Below are 24117 nucleotides of genomic sequence, written 5' to 3'. Positions count from 1 at the left end.
TTATTAAATATCTTTAACAATCCATATATAACGAATCAAGAGACCATGTGTTTTCACATAAGGATGACAATGCATCATATCCACATTCTCTCAAATCTTACTGGAAGAAAGGTCTTTTCCATTTGATGCTAGCTCGATTAAAAAAATAATTAATCCCTTAAAAGTAACATAGATTTAAATTTCACATGGTACAAAAAAAAAACATTACATTTTTTATAGGTTATCCTTTAAAATATAATTTTGATTTTATAAACAAAATAAATTAATAATATGATTATGAAAACCAAGTCGAATCCAAGATAAATTTTATTTAATCTTCGTACAATATATTGAAATATAAAAAGAACGGGGGATTTGAATCAAATATTAAAAAAATAAAAATAATAAATTGATATGTCATTAACTCATTTCAAAGATCTAGACATTCATTCCTATAAATTTTTTTATCTTTAAAATAAAATAAATATAATTTCAATTCAAGCAAATAAATTTGATGTCCCTTAAAATTAAGAGGAATTTAAAAGATTATAAGTAAATTAATTATATAACGCTTTCTAATCAATTTCTCATTATCAAGCAATTTTGCTATGAAAAAGCAATTTTAATTCACTCAGTAGTAGCCTTAGAAGAAAAGTCTATAAAATTTATTCTAAGCAATCGTTCAAAAACTTAAGCAATTTAAATTAGCTTATTCCTCCTTAATAAATTAAACTGATAGTTACAACAATCAAGTTAACTTCTTTACTTCTTATTCTAGTCCCTAACAACAATTACATATTAAAAGAAACTAGAAAGTACATATATATTAGTAATTTTTATTCATGGAATGTTAGAAACTTGATTTGCACCTTTTTTGAATCTTAATATCCACCGTTTCTATGTCATACTCTCAGCCGTAATAGGATGTTCGGCACCGTTAGTTTCCTCATCAGATCAGGAGACCAATACTGTCCTTCAACTTGCGTCCGAACTGTCGCCTTCAAAACTATTTTATTTGACCTGACATCCTTCATAAAAGTTGTAGTCTTGGATGTGTAGATGATTTTGAGCTTTTAAATCGCATGATTTTAATATTTAAGGTTCAAGATATGCCTATTGGAATTTGTAATGTAAAAGTAGAAAATCCTGCTACAAGTTGAAATTCAGCCTAATTTTACAAGTCTGATTAGGGATCCAAACAAACTTGCATTTCTACCCATGATATCTTTCTGAAAATCTTGATATGTGTACTTTGACTTTTATCTAGCTCACAATCTCATTATGAAATTATAACATGGTGAAATAATTATCATAAGAAGTAAGGTCCGAAACATAAAATGCAAAAATTCTTATCTTTTTTATAAAGTCTCTTAAGCATACCAAACTTATAAAAATAACTTCTAATAAGCTCAAAAGACATTAAGAAGCATAATGTAAAATGAATAAAAACATATGTATATTTTATACTTATCAATACCCATTAATGTTTTTTTTTTCAAAATCTCGTTTAAAATATAATACTAGACGTTTTTTAAAAATATTTATTTCATTAACTATCATTAACAATCCATATGTATATCAAAATCTCTTTTAAATTTGAAAATAATGTATATATTATTAATTTATGTGCTTATTTTTTGTTAATTAACTTACATCATGTACTTACAAAATACATCAACCTGATTAGTAAAATTCTTGCTTAATTTAATAGAGGTTAAAGTGAGTTAAAGTGGATCGAGTGAAAAACTTGATCCAACTAGATTTTATGAAGTTGAATACTTGAGGATAATATGAAATTATTATCCCTATTCTTACATTATGTCCAAATGGACCATAATGAGATTATGTTGCCTAACAATATTACCTCCAATAAATACATAACAAAAAAACAACGTATAAAAGTGAGAATGATTTACCCCACACATGTAAGCTTTTTTTTATTGAGCTAGCATCTGGCTGAACATCACTTTGATGTCATGGTGCATAGCTAAAAGAGGCCCATTATATGCAGCCACTACTAAAATATATAGGAATTAGCAACTAACTTCTCCGTTGCAATTAATACTTACTTAAATCCGTTGCTAAAATAATTTAGCAACGGAATCAGCAACGACAAATCTCGGATGCAGATTTGTCGTTGCTGATTTTTTAGCAACGGATTTATCCGTTGCTGATTTGGCAGCAACGAAAATTCCGTTGCTAAATCCGTTGCTGCCAAATCAGCAACGGATAAATCCGTTGCTAATGTTGTGAATCAGCAACGGATTGTCCGTTGCTGATTGATGAATTATTCACAATCAGCAACGGAGAATCCGTTGCTGAGTTCTCCGTTGCTGAGTATATTAATTTTATTAAATTAATTTTTTTTATTTATTAAAATAACTTTTAATTTGTTTAATTAATTATTTATGAATATTTTAAAAGTTGTAGAATATATAAACCAACATAAATTAATATTAAAAATAATTGTATCACTAATAAAAAATGGAATAAAAATAATATTCATATTATAAAAATTTAGTTAAACTTGCATTAATACAAATAAATCGAAATACAATAAAAAGAAACAACAAAAAATACAATCATGGTGTTGGTTGCGAAGACGAACCATGATATTGTGGATCGACACAAGATGGATCAGGATATAGTGATCGAGGTGTAGGTCGATAAATTAGTTGAGATGTGGGACCCATAGGTGTCATTATCTTGGGAGCCATAGGTGGTGGTATATCTTGGCCAATATTTGATGTCCCACCATGGTATCCAAGATTGTTCACAAGATATTCTTTCATGGAATCCATCTGCCGTTTCATTTCAAGAATAAAATCATCTTTTTTCTTTATCTCCTCTTCTTTATTATTTATCTCCTTTTGCAATGCTCTTAACGATGAACTGGGATATGATGACTCCACCGAGTAGGAATGTGATGAAGAGCTTGTACTAACTATAGATTTTGGCATACGAGGTGCACCATATACCCTACCCTTTGTAACTCCTCCTGAAGCCACACACCAAGCTGCTCCATCAAATGAAGGATGATTTTCCCGATTAGTTCCATACTTTGAAATCATCTCCATTTTATAATTTTCCTACAAATAAAATACATGCATCAATAAATTCATTTGAATGTTAAATAATACTTAAGTTATATTAAGAAATAATCAAATAAAAATACATACAACCACTTTTTTAGACTTGTTGTCGACGAAGCTACCAGACTGCTTAGCACTTTGATGCAAAGCTGAAAAGACATCATCCCATGGAGGTTCTTTTCCACCAGCTTCCTCTTGCTTTCAAGATTAATAAATATTATACAAGATAAATATACAAATTTTAATTCATTATCTTAAGCATAAAAAAAATCCTCACCATGTTAGCTCGATATGATGCAAATGACACTGTTCCTCCAGAATGAGTGCTTATTTTGCCATCTGTTTTAGTTAATCGATTCCTCCTAGCGGATTCAGACCTCCTTTGAAATTCAAGGGTGAACCAAACATCTTTGATCATTTGATTCTAGTCGTCATTGTTTATCCAAGCAGGACCTTTATCAAGGCAATCTATAATATTTGTAGTGTTTTCATTTGACATGGCTTTCTTGCGAGCTCGTGTCAATTGTTGATTCAAAGCAATCCTAGCCTTATCTTCCCAAATATTACGAACAATCGACTCATCTTCCTCAGGGAAGGAATATTTTTTCTACCAAATAATATATATATACACCAAGTAAAAAGAGTGCACAAAATTTCAAAGTATGAAAATGATTAATCATATTGTGTTATCTTGTTCAGAATTTGCAAGATTATGTAATAACTAAAGAAATTAAATGATATTAAAAAGTAAATAAGAAATAAGAACAAATTAGAACACAAATCAATCTCTGCTACAATACCTGTGTTGGAGAAGAGATGCATATTTATGGTTATCCGTAAATAAAAAAATGAGAGGAATATTGCAACTCCTTAATCCATATCTTATTGATTCAGCAAACTACATAAACTAAACACCCCACAGATAAGAGAAAAAGGAATATAAAGCAAGTGAATCCTGACAAGATTTTCCATTTCACATGCAGGTTCAAAAATCAATACCCCAACACATCAATAAAGTAGTCTCAATGAAAAAGCGAATATATTTCCTTTTGAACCCAAACACAAATAATTTACAAGAATATTATAAACAGAGCAAAAAAAAGAATATGACAATTAGTGTTGGTTCTTACCTTGAACTCTTTAAAGAGTTCATCCCTGCACATTGAATCTACTTTTTCCCAAGAGTGCCATGCTCCCTTAAAATTAGACCTCAAAATATCTCCGATTACACGTCCACACGATGCGTTATTGAACCTGAAAAAATATAATAACAAACTTTTATTAAACAAATAATTACACAATACTAAGTAATTTTTTTCATACCTGAAAATATAACCTTAATAAGTTAAATTTTAAAAGTTTCAACTTACTCTGTTGTTCCATACAAACAAAGCTCTTTTTTTCTTGTCATTGGATCTATTTGTGTGTCAAAACCCTTCCTTTTAACACTTTGATCATAATTGTATGGAGAACAGGTTGAACCGTGGTTTGATGGGACACCATCTTGATCCTCATCATATACACCTCTCTCATTACTACCAGCTCTCTCATCACATACACCTCTCTCATTACTACTGTCTCCCTCATCTTCATCTCTAATGTTCGCATCATCATCAGTATCACCATCATCACCCTCAACTCTCTCATAACTCCTATATGCATTATGTCCTCCATAAACAAGTTGGTTATCTCGAGAGAAACCTCCTTGAGTTTGAAGCAAATCTTGAAAGCGAAAGCCCTCACAAAGTTGATATGCATCAACCCTCCCATAATCATGTTGAGGAGGATGTGTACTCCCCAAAGTAGGTATATAATACTCCTTCGAGGTCTGATACACAGGTTGCTGAAACGTGGATCCTTTGTTATTACGCCTTGATGGAGTTTGAAATGATTTGGATGAAGTGGACCTGTCACTCCTTGAAGTGGACCTGTCACTCCTAGAATCTAATATGGATCCTCGTCGAGGCATGCTAAAAACCATAAAAAATATATGCATTACTATCAATAATTATTGAGTTGAGAAAATATAAAACTAACCAAGCTGCACAATTATATCAAAGAAGGAATGCAAAATTGTTTCCTTTGTTCTTCATAATAGATTTAGGTTTTCTTAATGGTTGGGCCTTTATCATTCCTGTCACATTGTGGATAGTTTTGAAAGAAGCCATATTTTTGGCTAGGATCTAAAAAAACAAAAAAAACAAGGGCATCCATTATAATCCAACCAAAGTAACATCCTGAAAGAGGAGGCCTTAAAACAGCCCAACAATAACATTTTCACAGTGAATTCCGAAGGCTAGTTGCACAAAGATACTATTAAACCAGTGCAAACACACCAGAAGATTATAACAGCAAAAGTTTCTTTACAGCATGAAAAGCTCCTAGGAAGGTATGTTTATTGTTCAGTGGCCCAAGAAGCTAGTAAGCTTGTTTAGCTTATCGGTAAGAATTTTACCCGTTTTAAGGAGCAAATCAAATATGTTTTGAGTTTCACCATCATTTATAAATAATATAGGATCCTCTGTCATGTAACCTAATGAAACCCATTGTAGTTTTTTGGGACACAGTTTATAATCAAGGTACCATGAAGAGTTTCGAGACAGCAGAGTTTGTAATCTTGAAGAGAACTATCATGAGATTAGTGATAAGAGATTTAACTACATAAAAATCATACCCAAAACAAATCCAGACAAGTCAAAGAATGACCCATCCAAATAAAAATTATAACTACATAAAAATCATACCCAATAGGAGGATTATATTGGGGAAGCAGAAACAAACCTGTAAGCAGGAACAAAAATTCTTACTTTTTTGTATCCAGTGCTATCCAGAAACAGGTGCTATCCAGTGCATTCACTGTGCAAATAAGGGTAATAATTCTTTTCATGTAAAGAAAGAAATTCTATTAGAAAGACTTTGCAGCAAAACGAGGAGAAGACAGCCTACTGAAAAGAAAATGACAACTAGGAGAATAACGTATTCTAATACCATTGAATATCATCATAGGTTTTAGGAACCTCCTCTAAAGGTGCTTGCAGTCAAGTGGCTGAAAGAATTAATGAATTCCTCTCCATTGAACTACTAACATAATTGTGCATCAAAACCAAATAATCAAGGATCTGGCATTTTCACAGAGCAGTCAAAATGGAACAATCAAGATTGGACATTGGCATATTATAAAGTTCCCAAAACCAAATGAAAGCTTAAACCACAATGTCCTTCTATTTTAGGAAGTATTTAAACACCCTTTTTATAAAATAATCATACACATTGTTCAAACTTCTTATTTAATTATTCAATTCAACTAGGAACCTGATACGAGTTAGATTTTAAGTCTAGATTTTGACTTATTATATATTTTTTAAATTGATTTTTTTTATTTTTTTCATTAATATCTTTCCTTACAGTAAATAAAAAAACATATTTCATTGTTCTTTTTAGAAGATATTTGAAATCATTTGCTAGATCTATTTTCTATTTTTATTTTCAAATTTTGAAATGACTCAACATTTTGGTCTTTCTACCTATTGATTAACTGGTTTTGTATAGATAACTATATTTACAAATATGAGCACACATGGTTTATGTGCACAAATACAAGTAAGCTGTATTCAGATTAAAGGGAGATTGAGAAAAACTAATCCACCATACAGAGACCAAATAGACAAACGATTTGTAAAACAATCAGAGTCATCTTCATGGGAAAGGAAAGGACATATCTTATCTATTCAACTTCTTTTTCTAAATTCACTTGTATGCACGGTAAGCTAATATAATCATGGAAGCAATTATTTGTGTTTTCATGTCTTCTTTTCCAATTCATTTTACCCTTAGCACATAATAAAAACACACAAGACAAAACTATGTTAAGAAAAACATACCATATTTCCCGACACTACCAGCCTTCTTGGTTCTCTTGGTCTACATATCAGAAAAGAAATTCAAAACATAAAAACCAGGCACCAAACTATCTGTAATTTGATTCCAGAGGATAAATTAAAAAAATAACAGCAGAGTAACCTATATTTATGTTTAAGTTCATATTTGCAAATATTTGAAATGTTTAAGTTTCCTCAGTCTGTTAAAGATTCAAGAAACCTATTGATTAACTTGTGTTCATAAATAAATTTGCACTGACTACAATTCTCAGTTCATAAACCCTTATTTTATCGAATGAATAGCCTAAAACCATTATTCAAATTAGCGATAAAAATTTTTTTGTTACCTGTGTTCTTGAGTTCTGGGCGAGCAAGATGCAATCTACACGGCAGAAGAACACCTGAGATTGGAAAAGTTAGGTAAAAACTTTTAAGTGTAAGTTTAATTACAACAGAGAAACAACTAATTCCTAAAATTAATTACCTAAATTATTGAAGAAAATAATGCAAAACCCAACCCAAATACAAAGAGTGGGGGTAAATCAAGATGTTCGATGGTGATAATGATGGGTATAGTGGGATGTTTCCATGGGTTTGTGTTTCTGATGGTTTACGAAGAAAGATTGAATCTGTTAGAGATGTTGGAGACGAATGAGAAGAAGATGAAGAGAAATGTTAGGGACAAAGGAAAATCAAATCGATGAAGAGAGAGTGCTAAGTTAATTGTTTTTCTACTGTCATGGATGCTATGATCAGGGGACGAAGGGGATGAAGAGATTCACTGCAAGTTAATTAGCATTTTCTGGGTTGTTTGTTTATTTGCTCTGTTTACGTTTCTGAAGGGGAGAGAGTGTAAGTTCAGGATTGCTAATTAACGGTTGAGATTGTCAAAGCTAAATACTTCATCAACGGTCTGTGTAATTTTAGTTTTAGATTAAGATTTAAATATTTATTTTTTCAATTTGCAACGGATAATCCGTTGCAAATTTAATGTTGTTTTTAGCAACGGATTTTCCGTTGCTAAAGTCTGTTGCTAATATTAAAAAATTAATAAATATACAATCCGTTGCAAATCCGTTACTGAATTTAGCAACGGAATTATCCGTTGCTAAAATCAGATGCTAATAGTCCCCTTTTTTAGTAGTGAGCTTTCTTCAATCCCTTGATGCTTTTGGTAAGTAAGAATATCAAACCATGTTTAGAGTTGCATCCAACAATTTAACTCTTGGGTGGAGATGGATTATATCATTATTTGACCAAGTATTGCTAAGTTTTTATTTTAGTAATGAATTAGAAAATAATATAAAATTATTATATTTAATAGCTTGATTATATAGTACATAATTATTGGATTTTATAACAAAGTATAGATTCCATCTATCAGATTTAAGTCAACCTATGAATGAGATGTTCTTCTAACACTTGTTAGCACTTAAATCTGAAATAATAGAGCAAATTGAAAAGTAATTCTCATTCAATAGTATGCATGCAGGCGAGACTCGAGACTTCTAGCCTTTCATATAGTATTGTAGAGTTGTATATGTGAAGTAGTTACATCATTCTTCATCTGAATCTACAAAACACAACGAAGATGGATTCAACTTATCTCTGGAGCTCTTTGTGTTACCTTTGGCTCTATCATTTTCTTCAGCTTAACCTTTGCTAACAATTGGATGGAACTATTTTTTCCACTTTTTCATCAACATGGATTCAACTTTCTCCTTATTTCTTTGTTTTTTTTTATCAATTCCTTTTTTGACACACTCCTTGTGCTACATCTCTCTTAGTCTCAAGCCAACCTGATGCACGCCATAAACGACAAAGATTTTAGAACAATGCAATTATATTATGCAACACGTACCCATAAAGAAAATATGTGTAAGCAAGAAAGGGAATTGCAGACATGCAAAGAAAGGACAAAATTACATGCAGAAAGTATTAACAAAAACTGAGCAGACCGAATTGCCACGTCCCAGATGCGAAACCCACAATCTTGCACATAAATACCAGCCCACTTAACCCTGCAATTCCACAACACCATAGAAGAACTACAATAAGCATGGGTTCTTGTTCTTTGTTATCTCTTACTCTTTGCTTTCTTGTTCTCTTCAATTGTTGCTTTGCACAAATAGAGCAAGTATCCTCACGACATGGCCAGCAACAGCAGGGGCAACGACGCTCTCAACGTAGCGAATGTCAAATTGATAGGATCAATGCCCTCGAGCCTGCTCGAAAGATCAGATCAGAGGCTGGTGTCACTGAGATTTGGGACGAGAATGATGACCAGTTTCAGTGCGCTGGAGTTGTAGTTATCCGTCATACCATTAACAACCGAGGCCTCTTGTTGCCTGCATACTCCAATACACCTAAGCTCATCTACGTAGAACAAGGCATGCATGCAATCAATTATTTCTACTTAATATGATAAAATTTCCCATCTACACTAAACTAATATTTCTTTTTGGTGTCAATGTAGGTAGGGGCATTCAGGGAGCTGTATTTCCTGGCTGTCCAGAGACGTTCCAATCATCAGGAAATTCTTCTCAAGATCGAAGAGAAAGCTCAGAAGACCAGCACCAGAAGGTTCGACAAGTAAGAGAGGGTGATGTAGTTGCCTTGCCTTCGGGAGTTGCTGATTGGTTTTATAACAATGGTGATTCACCTCTCGTTCTTGTTCAACTTCTCGACACAAGCAATCCTGCCAACCAGCTTGATCAGGATTTCAGGGTAAGAATCACAAAAATTCAAGCATGCGATGTCATAGAACAAGCAAACAAGGATTACTTCATAAGCAAACGTTAATTTTCCTTTTCAGGAATTTTTCCTGGCTGGAAACCCACGACAAGAATCACAAAGCCAAAGAAGCTCATACCAGAGAGGCCAATATGAAGGTCAACATGGACGCCAATATGATGACGAAAGTCGGAGAGAACAGCATGAAAGATCTCGCAATGTCTTCAGCGGTTTCAACGAGCGAATCCTCGCAGAAGCTTTCAACATTGACACCAAACTAGCAAGAAGGATGCAGAACGAAAATGATAACAGAGGAATCATTGTCCAAGCTCAGCATGAACTTCAGGTGATCAGTCCACGACAGAGTCAAGAGGAGGAAGAAAGACAACAAGAATCCCGAAGGAGCACACGTCGTCATCATGAGGACAACGGTGTGGAGGAAACTTTCTGCACGGCTAGGTTGAAGCTCAACATCAATGATCCAGAAGATGCTGATGTGTTTAATCCACGTGCCGGACGCCTCACTGCTGTCAACAGCCTCAATCTCCCCATCCTTCGACATGTCCAGCTTAGCGCTGAGAGAGGTGTCCTTTACGCAGTAAGAAAATCTATGTAACCTTCATTTATTTTAGTTTTTTCACATTACAGTACCTCTTCTTATTAAAAACAAATTCACAAATCAAATTTATGGGAACTTGTACTGTAGAATGCTTTGATGTCACCACATTGGAACATCAATGCCCACAGCATAATGTACATCACAGGAGGAAATGGAAGGATCCAGATTGTTGGAGACAATGGACAGGCAGTATTTGATGGACAAGTTCGGAAGGGTCAAGTAGTAACAGCACCACAAAACTTTGCAGTGGTGATGAAGGCTGGAAGCCAAGGGCTCGAGTGGGTATCATTCAAGACTAATGACAATGCACAAATCAGTCAATTGGCAGGACGAGTCTCTACCATCCGGGCCTTGCCTGACGAAGTGGTAGCAAACTCATTCCAGATCTCAAGGGAAGATGCCAGGAGGCTTAAGAACAACAGGGATGAAGTTAGTGTTCTTAGTGCATCCCGTCAATCAAAATATGAAAGGGATTAAGATTGCATCTATGCAATTGCAAAAGGCTTTATGTATGAATCACTACGGAGAAAGAAATAAGACTTAGCGGCATAAAATGTGGTCTGGTTTTGTTCCTTGTACTATGCTCGTATTATGCAGAAAATAAAATGTTCTCTGTTTTTTTAGTCGGTTCTGCTTTCGTTACTATGATTTTTCCTTTCCATTTGATTAAAATTAAAAGCTTTTCCATCTATGAGGTAAAGGAAAATAAATAAATAAATAAAATGTTAAATATATGCCCTTATGTAAAGAAAATATCTATGAAAAGACATTAACCTGATGTATATATTATTGATTTATATGCTTTTTTTTTGTTTACATCATGTACTTAAAAAAATACTTAACCTGATGAGTAAGATTCTCGCTCAATTTAACAAAGGTTAAAGTGGGTTAAAGTGGATCGAATGAAAAACTTGATCCAACTAGATTTTTTTTTTTTTAATCAAAATATAAGTAAATCCAACTAGATTTTATGATGATGAATACTTGATGATAGTATGAAATTATTATCCCTATTCTTACATTATGTCCAAAAGGACTATAATGAGATTATGTTGCATAACAATATTGCCTCTAGTAAATACTTGACAAAAAAACAACATAAAAAATTGAGAATGAGTTACCCCCGCACATGTAAGTTTTTTTTATTGGGCTTTGGCATCTGGGCTGAACATCACTTTGACCAAGTATTGCTAAGTTTTTATTTTGGTAATGAATTAGAAAATAATATAAAATTATTATATTTAATAGCTTGATTATATAGTAGATAATTATTGAATTTTATAACAAAGTATAGATTCCATCTATGAGATTTAAGTCAACCTTTGAATGAGATGTTCTTCTAACACTTGTTAGCACTTAAATCTGAAATAATAGAGCAAATTGAAAAGTAATTCTCATTCAATAGTATGCAGGCGAGACTCGAGACTTCTAGCCTTTCATATAGTATTGCAGAGTTGTATATGTGAAGTAGTTACATCATTCTTCATCTGAATCTACAAAACTCAACGAGGGTTATAAATTCTTTCTTCCTTTATCTCTGGAGCTCTTAATTTGTGTTACCTTTGGCTATATCATTTTCTTCAGCTTAACCTTTGCTAACCGTTGGATTTACTTGGTGAAGAAAAATATGAAGAGGGATGGAACTATTTTTTTCCCTTTTTCATGAACATGGATTCAACTTTCTCCTTATTTCTTTGTTTGTTTTTTTTTTTCAATTCCTTTTTTGACACACTCCTTGTGCTATAATGGTGACTGAAGTGTAGATTGATCAATCGCCACACTTCTTTTAGAAAAGGATATTACATGTAAAAATCCCCTTTCTCTAGCTTGTCCAATGGGGGAAAAGGCATGCAATGACTTCCTATCTACTTTGGAAGTTAATTAATGCCCTTGAAGGCAGCAGCCACTAGTGCTAGCATGGAAAGCAAGAACATAAATGTTAAACTAAAGATGGGCCCTTAGTTTCCACTGGCACTACTTGTTTCATCTCTGAGCGTTCTTTGTCAACTTCAGCTTTTAAACACTTCGCATCATTCGTTTTCTCTTCTTTGCTTTTTCCCCATAAAACACTATAAAGACCTGCGACCAACATGAGCCCACCCAAAACACTACAGCACAAGAAGTGGACAAAAGAAATTAAACAATGAAATAGTGATCATTAAATTTATAAAATTAGTGTAACCCAACTCATTTTATACCTTTATAGCCCAAAATAAATAATTATTTTTCTTGAAAAATTAATGATATGGGTAAGCACGCATATAAATACAGGTATCCCCCACCTATATATACACCAATTCTCAATTAGATTCTCAAGCTATTTGTTTCCTCAATTGGGACCTTAATTTATTAGAAAATCTCAATTTATTTCCTCATCTAAAAAAAGTAATTTTTTTAATAGAAATCATCAAGTTCTCTTCAAGAAAATTTCTTTTGAATGCATAAATTTTAAAATCTAGACTAAATGAAAATGTTATATTGATAGATATAGACGAGAGTACCCAATTGAGAATTTTCAATATATCGAGTATCTGATTGAGAAACAAAATTCATATGGAAATCCAATTGAGAATTAGTGTATAACTTGAAAGACTTGTATAAGGTTTGAACAAAGAATTAAAGTACCTTCCCAAAGTGATGATCTCGCATAGTAGAATAGCAGAAAAGAACATTGTAAAGACCAAAGTGACTGGTGTAGACATGGCCAAAAACACTGGCCCTTTCTTCTCTATAATCCATGCTTGCAAGTAGAATGTAACACCAGTCACCACAATTCCCTATCACAAATTGAAATTATCTGAATTAATATATAGGCATTTTCTACAACATGTTTGGATAATGATATTTGATCTCAAAAATATTTTTTCTAAATGGCTAAACAATAACATAGAGATCACCAATCAAGAATTTAAACTTCTTGATCATTGTGTTTCAGCCTAGTGGGTTGATTTGGGATTTGAACGGATTTGGGTTGGACTAGATTTTATAAAAAATAAAAAAAAATTGATAAAATAAAAAATTTAGGTTAATCAGTAACCTGATTAATTCAATTAAAATTTGTTGATTTGAAAAAAAAAATTATTGTTTTAATTTTAAAAAAATTAATTCAAATTAATCTAAATTAACTTACTTAACTCATAACCTAAGCATTTACCTGAGTTAATATGTAAATTATATTTAATAACTATGCCGTAATAACAACGAATTAATGGTTCATAATATTACAGAAAATATGAAAAGTCATTTTGGCAACTAAATTAATATTGAGAGGCAAAGAAGTATAAAGAATAGAAAAGAGAACTTACACAGTAAGCCACAGCAAGAAGTCTAACATTCCAGCCCAGCTCCCACTCACGAGGATCTCTTTCAAAGCCAATGGCAATGGCAAATAATTGAATTGTGCTTAGAAAGCACTGAAGAGTTATGAATAGAAGCTTTGATGGGTAATCTTTCAGAACCCGTCCCTGTCTCAAAACAGTAGCAAATTAGGTCATCATTACTAAAACCTCATACATGTTAGAGTATTCTAAAATAATTTCTGAAAGTTCAAGAACATAGATAAACAGAAATTCAAAAGTTGGATTGGTAGCGTTTGGGAACGCGGTTCAACCCGTGTTTCTAAAAAATTTGAATTTTTTTTTTTTTGCTAAAATTTAATATGGTTTGTATGTTTTGGATTGTTTTGATGTGCTGATGTCAAAAATAATTTTTAAAAAATGAAAAAACATCATTGGCATGTATTTTGACATGAAAAGTTATTTGAAAAGCACTCGCAACCACATTGCCAAACACGAAAAGTTATTTGAAAAACATGTTCATGTGCTTTTCATAATAAATGCAGGGCATTTAAAAATATTTTTTAATTAAAATAGTATTTTTAAAAATTTTGTTATTTTTAATATTAAAATTATTAAAAAAAACACTTTGAAAAAACATGTTAAACAACAAAAACAAATACCCCTTTAATAACAAAGGGTTAAATCATAAGAACTGAAGGAGAACATTGTAGAATTTACAAGGGTTAGAATATAGTTTATTCAATTATAGAATCATAGACACATAGAAGTGGCTAGACTAGATAGAGCTACCTGCAACACGAGCCATAAGCCCCATAAGATGTTGGACACGAACAAGAGGAAGCAACCCTTTATCCTGGTTTGGCTAGAAGGAACATGACTTACAATTCCATGGCTGTTATGGCTCTCAAAGAGGTGATGAAGACACAGAAGATTAAAGTGGGGACCCTTGTATAAGGCAAGGGTTATTGCACCAGCAATACATGCTATTATCCCAACAATCTTCGCAATCCCTGAGACTGACCTCAATTTCAACACCTCCATTCTATAATCAAAATTTCATAGTTAAGTTTAATCCAAAGAAACTTTAATTTTAATCACAAACAAAACGTTTCAATTAATTTACAAATATATAAAATCGTAATTTATATTTTTTGTTAATTCTAAACTATAGTGTGTGTGTGTGTGTGTGTTAATTAATGTATAAGGTTCCTTAGTCCATCCACGCTATATACAGTACGTTACCAAGGTCACCATAATTAATTAAGTGTTAGCCTGTTAATCAGGTGTTCATTGTCAATGCCATGAAAATGAATGATTCTTAAGAGATTACTTGAGTTTTAAAGGGAGGGAAAATGAGTACTAAAGCTATTTTTATTGGTGGACTATAGTATAAATATCCTAGATTTAAAATGGATAAAAGCAAAGTTAACGAGAATAGCTGGTGATTAACATATTAATGAAGATGAATTTTGATAATTAATTGATATCATAAAAAAAAATAAAGAAACACTTTAAGATTTTGAATCAAATTTAAGAAACATTTGAATCAAATCACTTTATTAATTATCGTTCAAATCAGTAATTTATCAGCAAACATTTGAATCAGATTCCACTGTATATATTCGTATGAAAAAGTGCTTATAATATCCATTAGTTTAATGAGTATATTGTACTAATTATTAGCCATTATTTATTTAATATATGTTCTAAGGTATTCCTACAGAATTTATACCCATCAAGTTTAGTGGTAGGGATAAATTCGAATAAAACATAGCAAAGAACTCGAACCAAATTGGGATCAAATTGGGATCGATGATGTCATTGCTCATTTTAGATGCATGAAAAGCAATGATGCATGTGACTAGTCTAATAATTGTTCGAGGAAGCACTAGGAGATCATAAATCTTCCAAACACAAGAAAAATTCTATGTTATTAAGTAGGTATCTATGTGTGAAAATATATTCAATTTTAGTAGTTGTATTTGAAAAAAAAAATTAATATTGTGTCACGCTACAGCTGTGAACATCAAAGGTGAGACACAAAACCTAGAGCCTCACCCTTCTTGCTTTTGCAATAATATCTCTAAACTACAAATACTTTAGTGTTGAACATCAACTTGCTTGTACTTAATAATTGGAGTTTGCCACTTACCTAAGTAGAAGTGCCAAGAAGAAAGTGACGACAGGAAGGCAGTTTGAAATTGCAGCAGCCAAAGTTGCAGATGCATAGACGATGCCAATACCAAATATATCCAAGCACAAACTAATCCTAAAATGGAAACCACAAAATTAAAGAACATTCTCGAACTCTGTAGAGACTAATTAGTTGATCATAAACACTCAGAATGAATATATTTTTTCTTAATTCTTTAGCCGGAAGAAAGTAAAGATCATGCACGTGCTCATGCTACATAGCATGAAGACAATACATGTATCCTGGAGAAGGAAGAAAGTAGTTGTAAATTGAATTTGAATACATACCCAAATAGAGAGAGGAAGAAAATTTTGCAGAAGGTCACGAACGATAGGGTTGGTCTATTTTTCCTATAGAATTCAAGATAAAAGTAAGGGTCAGCTTAATTTCAACATTATGGTTAACTAATAAAGATCAAGAATTAGTTCATACAGGAGGGAAAAAAAATGATAAACAGCATGAGAATTGAATTGAATTATACCATTCGAAATAGAAAGCAAAAGGGGCTAAGAAAAGAGTTGCTGCTGCCTGTCTATAGAAGACAAACACATAGTTGTTCATACCACCATTGAAAGCAGCCTTGGATAGCATGAACATACCACCATAGATTGATTGCACTAAAAGCACAGCCAAATAGGGCTTCTTTTCACCCATTACTCAAATAAGATAGGTATATATGAGAACTACTAGTTTTTTTTCTAAGATTATGGTAGCTAGAACTTCAGTAATGTTTAAAGCTAGAAACAATAAATATATGGTGAAAGCTAGCTTACATGTTTGGTTATGATCATCAAGGTTTATATAAGTTCAACATTCAAAGGGCAATGATGAGAATATCCAATGAAAACTACTGGCCTCTTCTATTGGGATGTGTGTGGCCAAGATTGGAGGCTACTTTACTCCTATAATAAGGGACCACCAAAAGGTTTTCTTATAATGGTGTCTCTATTCACGACTCATGCAGTGATTGATTTTTCATTTGCAACCCTTTTTCCATGAGAGGGACTTTGGTGGTATATACAACTATCATATTTAGTTTCTTATCATGTGAGAATATACGTTCCCAAAATGGAATTCTAATCCACACTGCATTTGTATTTTTTTTTCCAAGAGGTAAGGACTTCTCCTTTGTTTTGTTTTCACAGAAAATAAAAAAATACAAAAGTTTTTGCAAATTTTGTTTTTATTTTCAAATTTTTAGAAATAAAAATAGAAAACCTATTTTTTTATTTCATATATATATATAAAAAAACAGCAACCACCACCATTAATATTGGATTTAAGGATTAGGTTTTAATACCGAAAGAGTTAGTGAGTTTTAAATTTGAGGGACCATTATGATGGTAATAATATAATGAAGAACATAAACAAAGAAAAAACAGCAAACAGAACCTGAGGCATGTACAGATATTGTCCTTAAAGATATTTCCTCCATGTAATGTTATCCCTCGTGATTCAACATGTTCTTCCTCCAAAACAAGGGATGCATAAACAACAAGATAAAAATCATAAGGAAAAACCCAACAAGGTTTAAAATGTGCAAGAAAAGTGCATGGTATATATAAACTGTTAGTTTGTAACAGTTAAGGAGAAAAATAAATCAGGGAATTAAAGAGGTGTAACTGTTATAAAAGTTTTTAAAGTAAAAGAGTTATTAGAAAAATGTAGTTGTTATTGTCGTTAGGGCGATGTCAGGGCTAGCGCACTTTAAGATGTGAGCCTTTTGAGAAGTATATTGTTGGGAAATGAAATAGTATTGAGTTTAATCATAAAATTATGATTAAGTTTCAAAAGTCGCCACCTAGCATTAAGGTTACTAGGAAACCCATGGTCTGCGAGAATATGAGTAAGGGATTGATTATGCAAGAGGAAGACGCATCACTCCCAGTGCACCCCTACTTAAGGTAAGTTGCATTGTTATTTGATTGTTTTTCTAAGTCAAGTTTCTATATGTTGGTTTTCTTCTAAGGTCTAAGACAGATCTTCATTCGTGAGAGAGTCTTTACCTTATTAGGTGAAATCATAGTCATTCTAAAGTAAAAATTTTAGTATCGTATTTATTTTTCACTTTGTATCTTTAATACCTAAGGGTGTACTCTATTGTATAGTTTTACATTCCTAAATATTAAAGTCTACATCTAAACTCTAATATAAAATGAACAAAATGTTTGGTAAAGGGTTTTTGACATTTTGGCTAAAACCTAACGAATAATCATAAATTGTTTACGATTTTTTTTTTTTTTTTGCTTTTATTAAAACATGAAAACGATGCAATTTTTTTGTTTTTTTATGAAAACATGCTTGGAAAATTTTTTAGGATTTGACTGTATGAAAAGAAAATAAAATATTTTTATTAAATATATGGGCTTGGCCCGACTCGGCAAACAGGGTCGGACCCAGTCGGATTGGGCTAACCAGAGGCTTAACAGATCTGGGCTCCTCTTTTTTCTTTTCTTTTTCTTGTTTTATGCTGGACCTGGCCTAGCTTTTTGGGCTAGGCTGAAACAGGTTCAACTCGAGGCCCATGTGGTCGCTGGCCCAGCCCAGCGACCTCGTGAATTATAATTCACGCTATATGCAGAAAGAATTATCGTTCTGCAAGTAGTGACTCTACCATAGGTAATGGATGAAGAGAAGAGAGGGAAATGAAAATTACTTGACGTTAGGGTGGTGCAGCTAGTGGCCTACCTAAGAGGCTGCCATAAGGCTAGTGGAGAGAACGACGACTGGCATCAGTTGCTAGATGAGGAAAAATATGAAATTTGTAGAGAAGAAAGAGAACTTTGTGGTGGCTCCTTCTGACATAAGGTTACCTTCTTTCTTAGTCAAAATATGTTGTAGATATTCTTGAGCGGCCTAAACTTACTGATAATAAAACTATAGATACTCTCATTGAGGTTAAAGCAATTAACGTATTCTTCTTCTGATGGTTTATCTTTGTCGGATCCTACTTTATACCGTACTATTGTTGGGAGCTTGGTATATCTCATTATTTATCGCCTAGATATTATATATGTTGTTAATGTTGTTAGTCATTTTGTTGCTTCTCCTACTAGCTACCATTCATTGGGTAATTGTTCTTCATATTTTGTAATATCTTTGGGGTATAGTTTTTCAGAATCTTTTACCTCCATCCATCTCTTCTCTGGAGCTACGTGCATACTGTCATGCTAATTATGATCCTACAGATCGCAAACTTATTACTGGTTTCTGTATCTTTTTAATTGATTCTCTTATTTCCTAGAAGAATAAGAAATAATCTATTATTTTTCAATTTTCAACCGAAGTAGAATATCGTGCTATGACATCTGCTACCAAAGAGATTGTTTGGTTACGTTAGTTACTTGCAGATATGAAAATCTCCCTTTTCTCATCCTAATCTTATGTATTGTGACAACCAGAGTTCTATTAAGATTGCTCACAACTCGGTTTTTCATTAATGGAGTAAGCACATTGAGATCAATTTTTATCTTACTCATCATCTTCTCAAGCATGACACCATTACTTTGCCTTTTGTTTATTCTTCTTTGCAGATTACAAAATTCTTTATCAAGTCGCATTCTATTTCTTGTTTTCGTTTTCTAGTTGGCAAATTATCAATGCTTGTAGTTGCCACATCGTGAGTTTGAGGGGAAATATTAAGAAATGTATTTTTTTTTTTATTTATTAAGAGTAGAATATTATTTTTATTTCAACTTATATATAATCTCTTTGTATGTAGGTTAACATAATTTTTCTTAAGAATAAAGTGATTATGCAATATCAAATATGAAACCCTAGCCTCATTCTTTTTTATTTTTATATTTTTCTTTGTATAATTTGAATTGATTAACATAATGTACATCAAGCTACATTATTTGTATATGTAGTGCTCTAGTAGCTTTTCTTGGTTCGGTATATCTGCATATCCATAAATTCTGTAGATTCGTTTTTGTTTTGTTTTTTCCTCTCTTTTTTTAGTGTTTTAATGAAAATTATTGCCCATGAAAAAATGCGTAGACCATACATTAGAATTTAATAAGTAAGATTTCATTGAGGTGAAGGTTCCGCTTTACTTGATATGGATATGCATATATTTTGTGGTACGTGATTGATAAAGTAAAGGTTAACATTCCTGGTTCTCATTTTACATCCGTTTATTTATTTGCATACGTTTACTTTTTCAAAAGCATGATAATTATTATTTTTAATTATGTAATGGCCAGCAAAAATTACATAAAGAGCTTTTCAGTGTTACTCAAAGAATAAAGAATTCGATGATGCCTAGCTATTTCAAAGGCTTCAAGAACAAGAAACATCCTTCTATTAATTTAATCGATTATAACCATCCAATTTCAACCATTCTCATAAAATATGGCAAATTTTTAGATACCCATATCCCTATATATATATATATATATATATATATATATATATATATATATATATATATATATATATATATATAGTTTAATAATTTTGTCACCTTGAATTTTACGGTTTAAAAGAGAGCATTTGGTTTCTAGATAGTTGAGAATTGAGTTAAATGTGTAGTTTTCATAGAAAAATTTCAAATTTCTAACATTATTTTGATTTTTTTAGAAACTGGTAGAACACGTTAAGGATCCAATAGCTACTTTAAAATGATAGAGGTGATGAACTAGTGCATTCTTTTTTTTTTTTTTGATTAACGTGGGTGTTCGGGTCAGCTTGCGCGCACCTCGACTAATCTTACATGCCCTAAAGTTAACGACCATGAAAGCCTCCAGTGACCATCATATTAGCAATTACAGGGCTTAAATTTGAGACCATAAAATATCTGCATATGCATATAGGTGAAAAATCATATATCATCCCTTTTCTTTATAATTAGATCAAATCAAGTCATGAACTTTAAATTAGGTTAAAATCGATCCTATTATTCTTTATTATGAGAAAATTAAGATTGCACAAGAAATTCTATATTACAAAAAAGAGAGAGACAAAAAAAAACCAGAGTAAAAATTATTAAAAAAAAATTAAATTCTTGAACTTTGATATGAATATTCAAAGTTTTTTTTGTTTTTCTTTCATCTTTGTATACATTTCTTTCTTCATCAGAAAATATATTTAGAATAATTAACTATTGATAATATATAATAGTTCCGGTGAAGTACTGTTAAAATTTCTCGAGATCTAATATACCCTGTCACATCACAATATACGACAATTACTTATCCGTTTAATTAGTAAATAATTGGATGAAAGGGACTTGAACCAACTTTAATTGAAAGTAAAATAGTTGATTTTGTCTAATTTAAAGCAAAGGGTAATTTAAGATAAAGAAACCAGAAGGTGACACCGAAGGCTCATATACATTTAATTAAATAAATGTGGCATCTACTTGATGACACCAACTATGAGATTCAGCAACTTCAAGATAACTTCTGTTTTCTTTCCTTCTCATTGGAAGAGGAAAGAGGCTGAAATTTTTATAAGCTGATAGGTTTTTCCAAAGCAAATTAATTTTATTCTTCCACTTAAGTTCATGCAGCATTCAGAATCATGTTTAATTTTCTCCTTCGATCTTCTTGTTTTTTTTTTTATTAACGTGGATGTCCGGGTTAATTTGCGCGTACCTCGACTAATCTCAGAGTCCTGAAATTAACAACCATATAAGCCTTCAGCCTTGAGGTTCATGAAACTTGAAATAGTGATCTTTAGAAAACAAATTTAGAACTTGATCAATTGAGCTACACCTCCTCAAAGTTTTGTTCTTTTCTTTTCTTTTCTTTTCCTTTGAGGTGTCAACTGTTTCAATTCACTGAATTACCAATTCAGGTTAATGACTAGGCTGGGTTAATAGAAAAACAAAGACTTAAAAAAACTGATATTGTTTCAGTTTTTTTTTTTTAAAAAAAAATCTAAATTGACTTGTATTGACTTAATTCACCCGTGACTCTCGAGCTTTAAGCAAGATTAGCCACATAATACATCTTCTTGTTAAAGCGAGAGCCTCTAGTGGTAAAACGATATGCATATGGTCTGCCATGAATCTTCTTTGAAATGTCAAAACAGTATAATCACGTTTTGGTCGATATATCTTCGTCAAGAGACCATGAAATTGACCTGTGTCTATATATATGTCTATGCATGCAAGTATCATCGTGATTTAGCACATGCTAAATCAAGATATGGCATCATTTTCTCGTCCAAAGGACTGGTACCTACGGTTCCAAATCTAGTTTGAACGCCGTCAACATAATATATATGGTCATTATAAAATATCAAGTGAATGAGTTTTGTTCTTGATAAATGGAGCTAGTACTATATATTTTCTTGAAAGAATTCTTTTGAAAGAGAAAATTGATTAATTAATTTCAAGGTATCGGAATGAATTCTGTATGAAAGAGTCACAAAAACAACAAATCAAATTGTCCTGCAATTCTTAATTTATTCTCTTACAATGGAGCATATATCCACTGATAAATTTGCAGCACGTCAAACATATGAAACAATAGTGTAGCTAGCATATATTCCTGTTGTAGCCATGCATGATAGGAAGAATAATAATGGGTTTAATAATGAGAAGTATAATTTAACTGTTCAGATATTAAGTTTACTTTTTAAAGATTATCAATTCAAGTTTCACAAACGTTAATTTCAGGATTTGTGGATTAGTCAAGGTACACGCAAGCTGATCCGAACATCCACGATAATAATAATAATTAAAAAAAAAAAAACTAATGGTGGGCTTTCTTTAATTTTGATGTATACAAAGAAAAGTCAGATGAAATTTGTGGCTGAATCCTGAATTAGCCCTTCCTCGCATCAAATTATGACATGTTTTTTAACTTGGAAAAGAGGAAAAGACTTCGATTAAGGCAGTCTACCAAAAAAGAAGTCATTGGTAAATTTCACCATCACAAAGTGACAGCCTATCATGCGTAACATAAATGTGACAATCCCTTCAACTAGCTACCTACCTACCTACCTACCTAGTCCTTTATTAAAGCTATGCTGTTTTAATCATTCATGATTCCCTTAATTTTTCTACAATGCCTTAATTGTTGATTACGAAATGCCTTCTGAAGTAATTGAAAACATGTGACTTTTTTTTTTTTTAGTTCAATGGAGATGTTCGGGCCAACTTGTATATACCTTGACTAATTTTACGGGTCCTGAAATTAATGACTATGTAAGTCTCCAGTGACCATCATATGAGCAACCACAAGGCTTGAACCTGAAATCACAAAAAAAACAAACCTTTTGGTCTCAAATTCTTATCACTGGATCACCATCTAGATGCTTGAAAACATGTGACTTTGATCCTCCCACAACTTGAGAGTTGAAATTTGTCGGTTGAAATATGAACAAATACAAAAAATTTCTACCATCGATTACAAATTATTATTATTAAATTCCATAGATGGCCCCTATGGCATGGAGAACTTAGCTATCTATGTTACTGATTTAAGATTGCAAGTTAAAAAATTTAAAAGGTAAGTATATATGTTGATTAAAGAGGTTTTTTTAATCTTAATTTTTTAGTTTGAATCTTAGAGTTTGCATTTAAGAGAATGAACAAAGTTCATATGAAAAAAAAAAAAACCTTAATCCTTATTAAACACAAATTAATTTGAAAATAATCGTGAACATTTAAAACAAAATGAATGAGAGTAAGAAGTTATTGGAATGCTTTAATTTCAGGATTATGGATTAAAAGTAATATATATATATATAAATAAAGGAAACTTTATTTTTTGTGTATTTTTTCATAATTAAAAAAAATATTATATGATCGATGGTGTTAAAAAAATTAATTTATTTTAAAAATTTAAATTATTAGACGAAATCCAATTAATATTTTATAAGTCTCTCTAATGAGATTATTTTGATAATTAAAATTTTAATATTATTTTAAAAAAGTAATTCAAATCAAAAACTTAAAATGAAATATTTTTTATTGCTTTGCATGAAAAGAATTAAAAACTAAAAAAACAATCGTAAAAAACTTCCAAGCCGTATGACCTCATTCAATCATCGCTTAGCCGAACAAGACTTGTGAAGTTTTTTTAGAGTCAACCTCATTGGATGTTATGGAAAAATTTGCATGTTGCTAAAAATGTCACATCTACTTTATTAAGGAAGAAAAAAAAACTGATGAATGCGCAAGGTAATATCTTTGAAATTTTTTATTTATTTGACTAAAAAAACATTTATAAAAAAATATTTGCCTAAGATAATATACTTACATATCTTGTAAAAAAAACAAAATGCTTACGTACATGAAATTGTTTATGATGAAAAAGCAATATTAAACTTAGGAATTGAAAATTGAGTTTGATATGATGAAATTGCATGA

General features: G+C 31.7%; 4 protein-coding genes across 5 annotated transcripts in view; 2 read left to right on the top strand and 2 right to left on the bottom strand.

Moving 5' to 3' along the window:
- LOC18108011 (monooxygenase 2) overlaps positions 1 to 24117 on the top strand; it is a 94293-nt gene that overhangs the window by 18201 nt on the left and 51975 nt on the right. The window lies entirely within an intron of this gene.
- Positions 2562 to 3972, bottom strand: LOC127904791 (uncharacterized). The gene is made up of 3 exons (XM_052449657.1): positions 3349 to 3972; positions 3159 to 3269; positions 2562 to 3068 (listed from the first exon to the last, which is right to left on the bottom strand). The coding sequence occupies exons 1-3, from the start codon at positions 3487 to 3489 to the stop codon at positions 2562 to 2564; spliced, it is 759 nt and encodes a 252-aa protein (XP_052305617.1). The 5' UTR covers positions 3490 to 3972.
- Positions 9009 to 10923, top strand: LOC18108017 (legumin B). Its single transcript, XM_006370864.2, has 4 exons — positions 9009 to 9339; positions 9426 to 9676; positions 9765 to 10280; positions 10389 to 10923. The coding sequence occupies exons 1-4, from the start codon at positions 9009 to 9011 to the stop codon at positions 10776 to 10778; spliced, it is 1488 nt and encodes a 495-aa protein (XP_006370926.2). The 3' UTR covers positions 10779 to 10923.
- LOC18108016 (WAT1-related protein At5g64700) lies at positions 12037 to 16613 on the bottom strand. Of its 2 annotated transcripts, none has more exons than XM_006370863.3 (7): positions 16276 to 16597; positions 16082 to 16144; positions 15753 to 15869; positions 14390 to 14642; positions 13607 to 13765; positions 12927 to 13078; positions 12037 to 12409 (listed from the first exon to the last, which is right to left on the bottom strand). In XM_006370863.3, exons 1-7 carry the CDS (start codon positions 16446 to 16448, stop codon positions 12241 to 12243), a joined length of 1086 nt encoding a protein of 361 aa, XP_006370925.3. In that variant the 5' UTR covers positions 16449 to 16597; the 3' UTR covers positions 12037 to 12240. The 2 variants fall into 2 exon arrangements, with proteins under 2 accessions (XP_006370925.3, XP_024447040.1); XM_024591272.2 differs by having other exon boundaries at positions 12237 to 12380; positions 16276 to 16613.

The sequence above is a fragment of the Populus trichocarpa genome, chromosome 19 (assembly GCF_000002775.5).
Source record: "Populus trichocarpa isolate Nisqually-1 chromosome 19, P.trichocarpa_v4.1, whole genome shotgun sequence".
Taxonomy (NCBI): Eukaryota; Viridiplantae; Streptophyta; class Magnoliopsida; order Malpighiales; family Salicaceae; genus Populus; species Populus trichocarpa.
The sequence above is the reverse complement of the archived record's forward strand: the minus strand, read 5'-3'. Positions and strand labels throughout refer to the sequence as shown.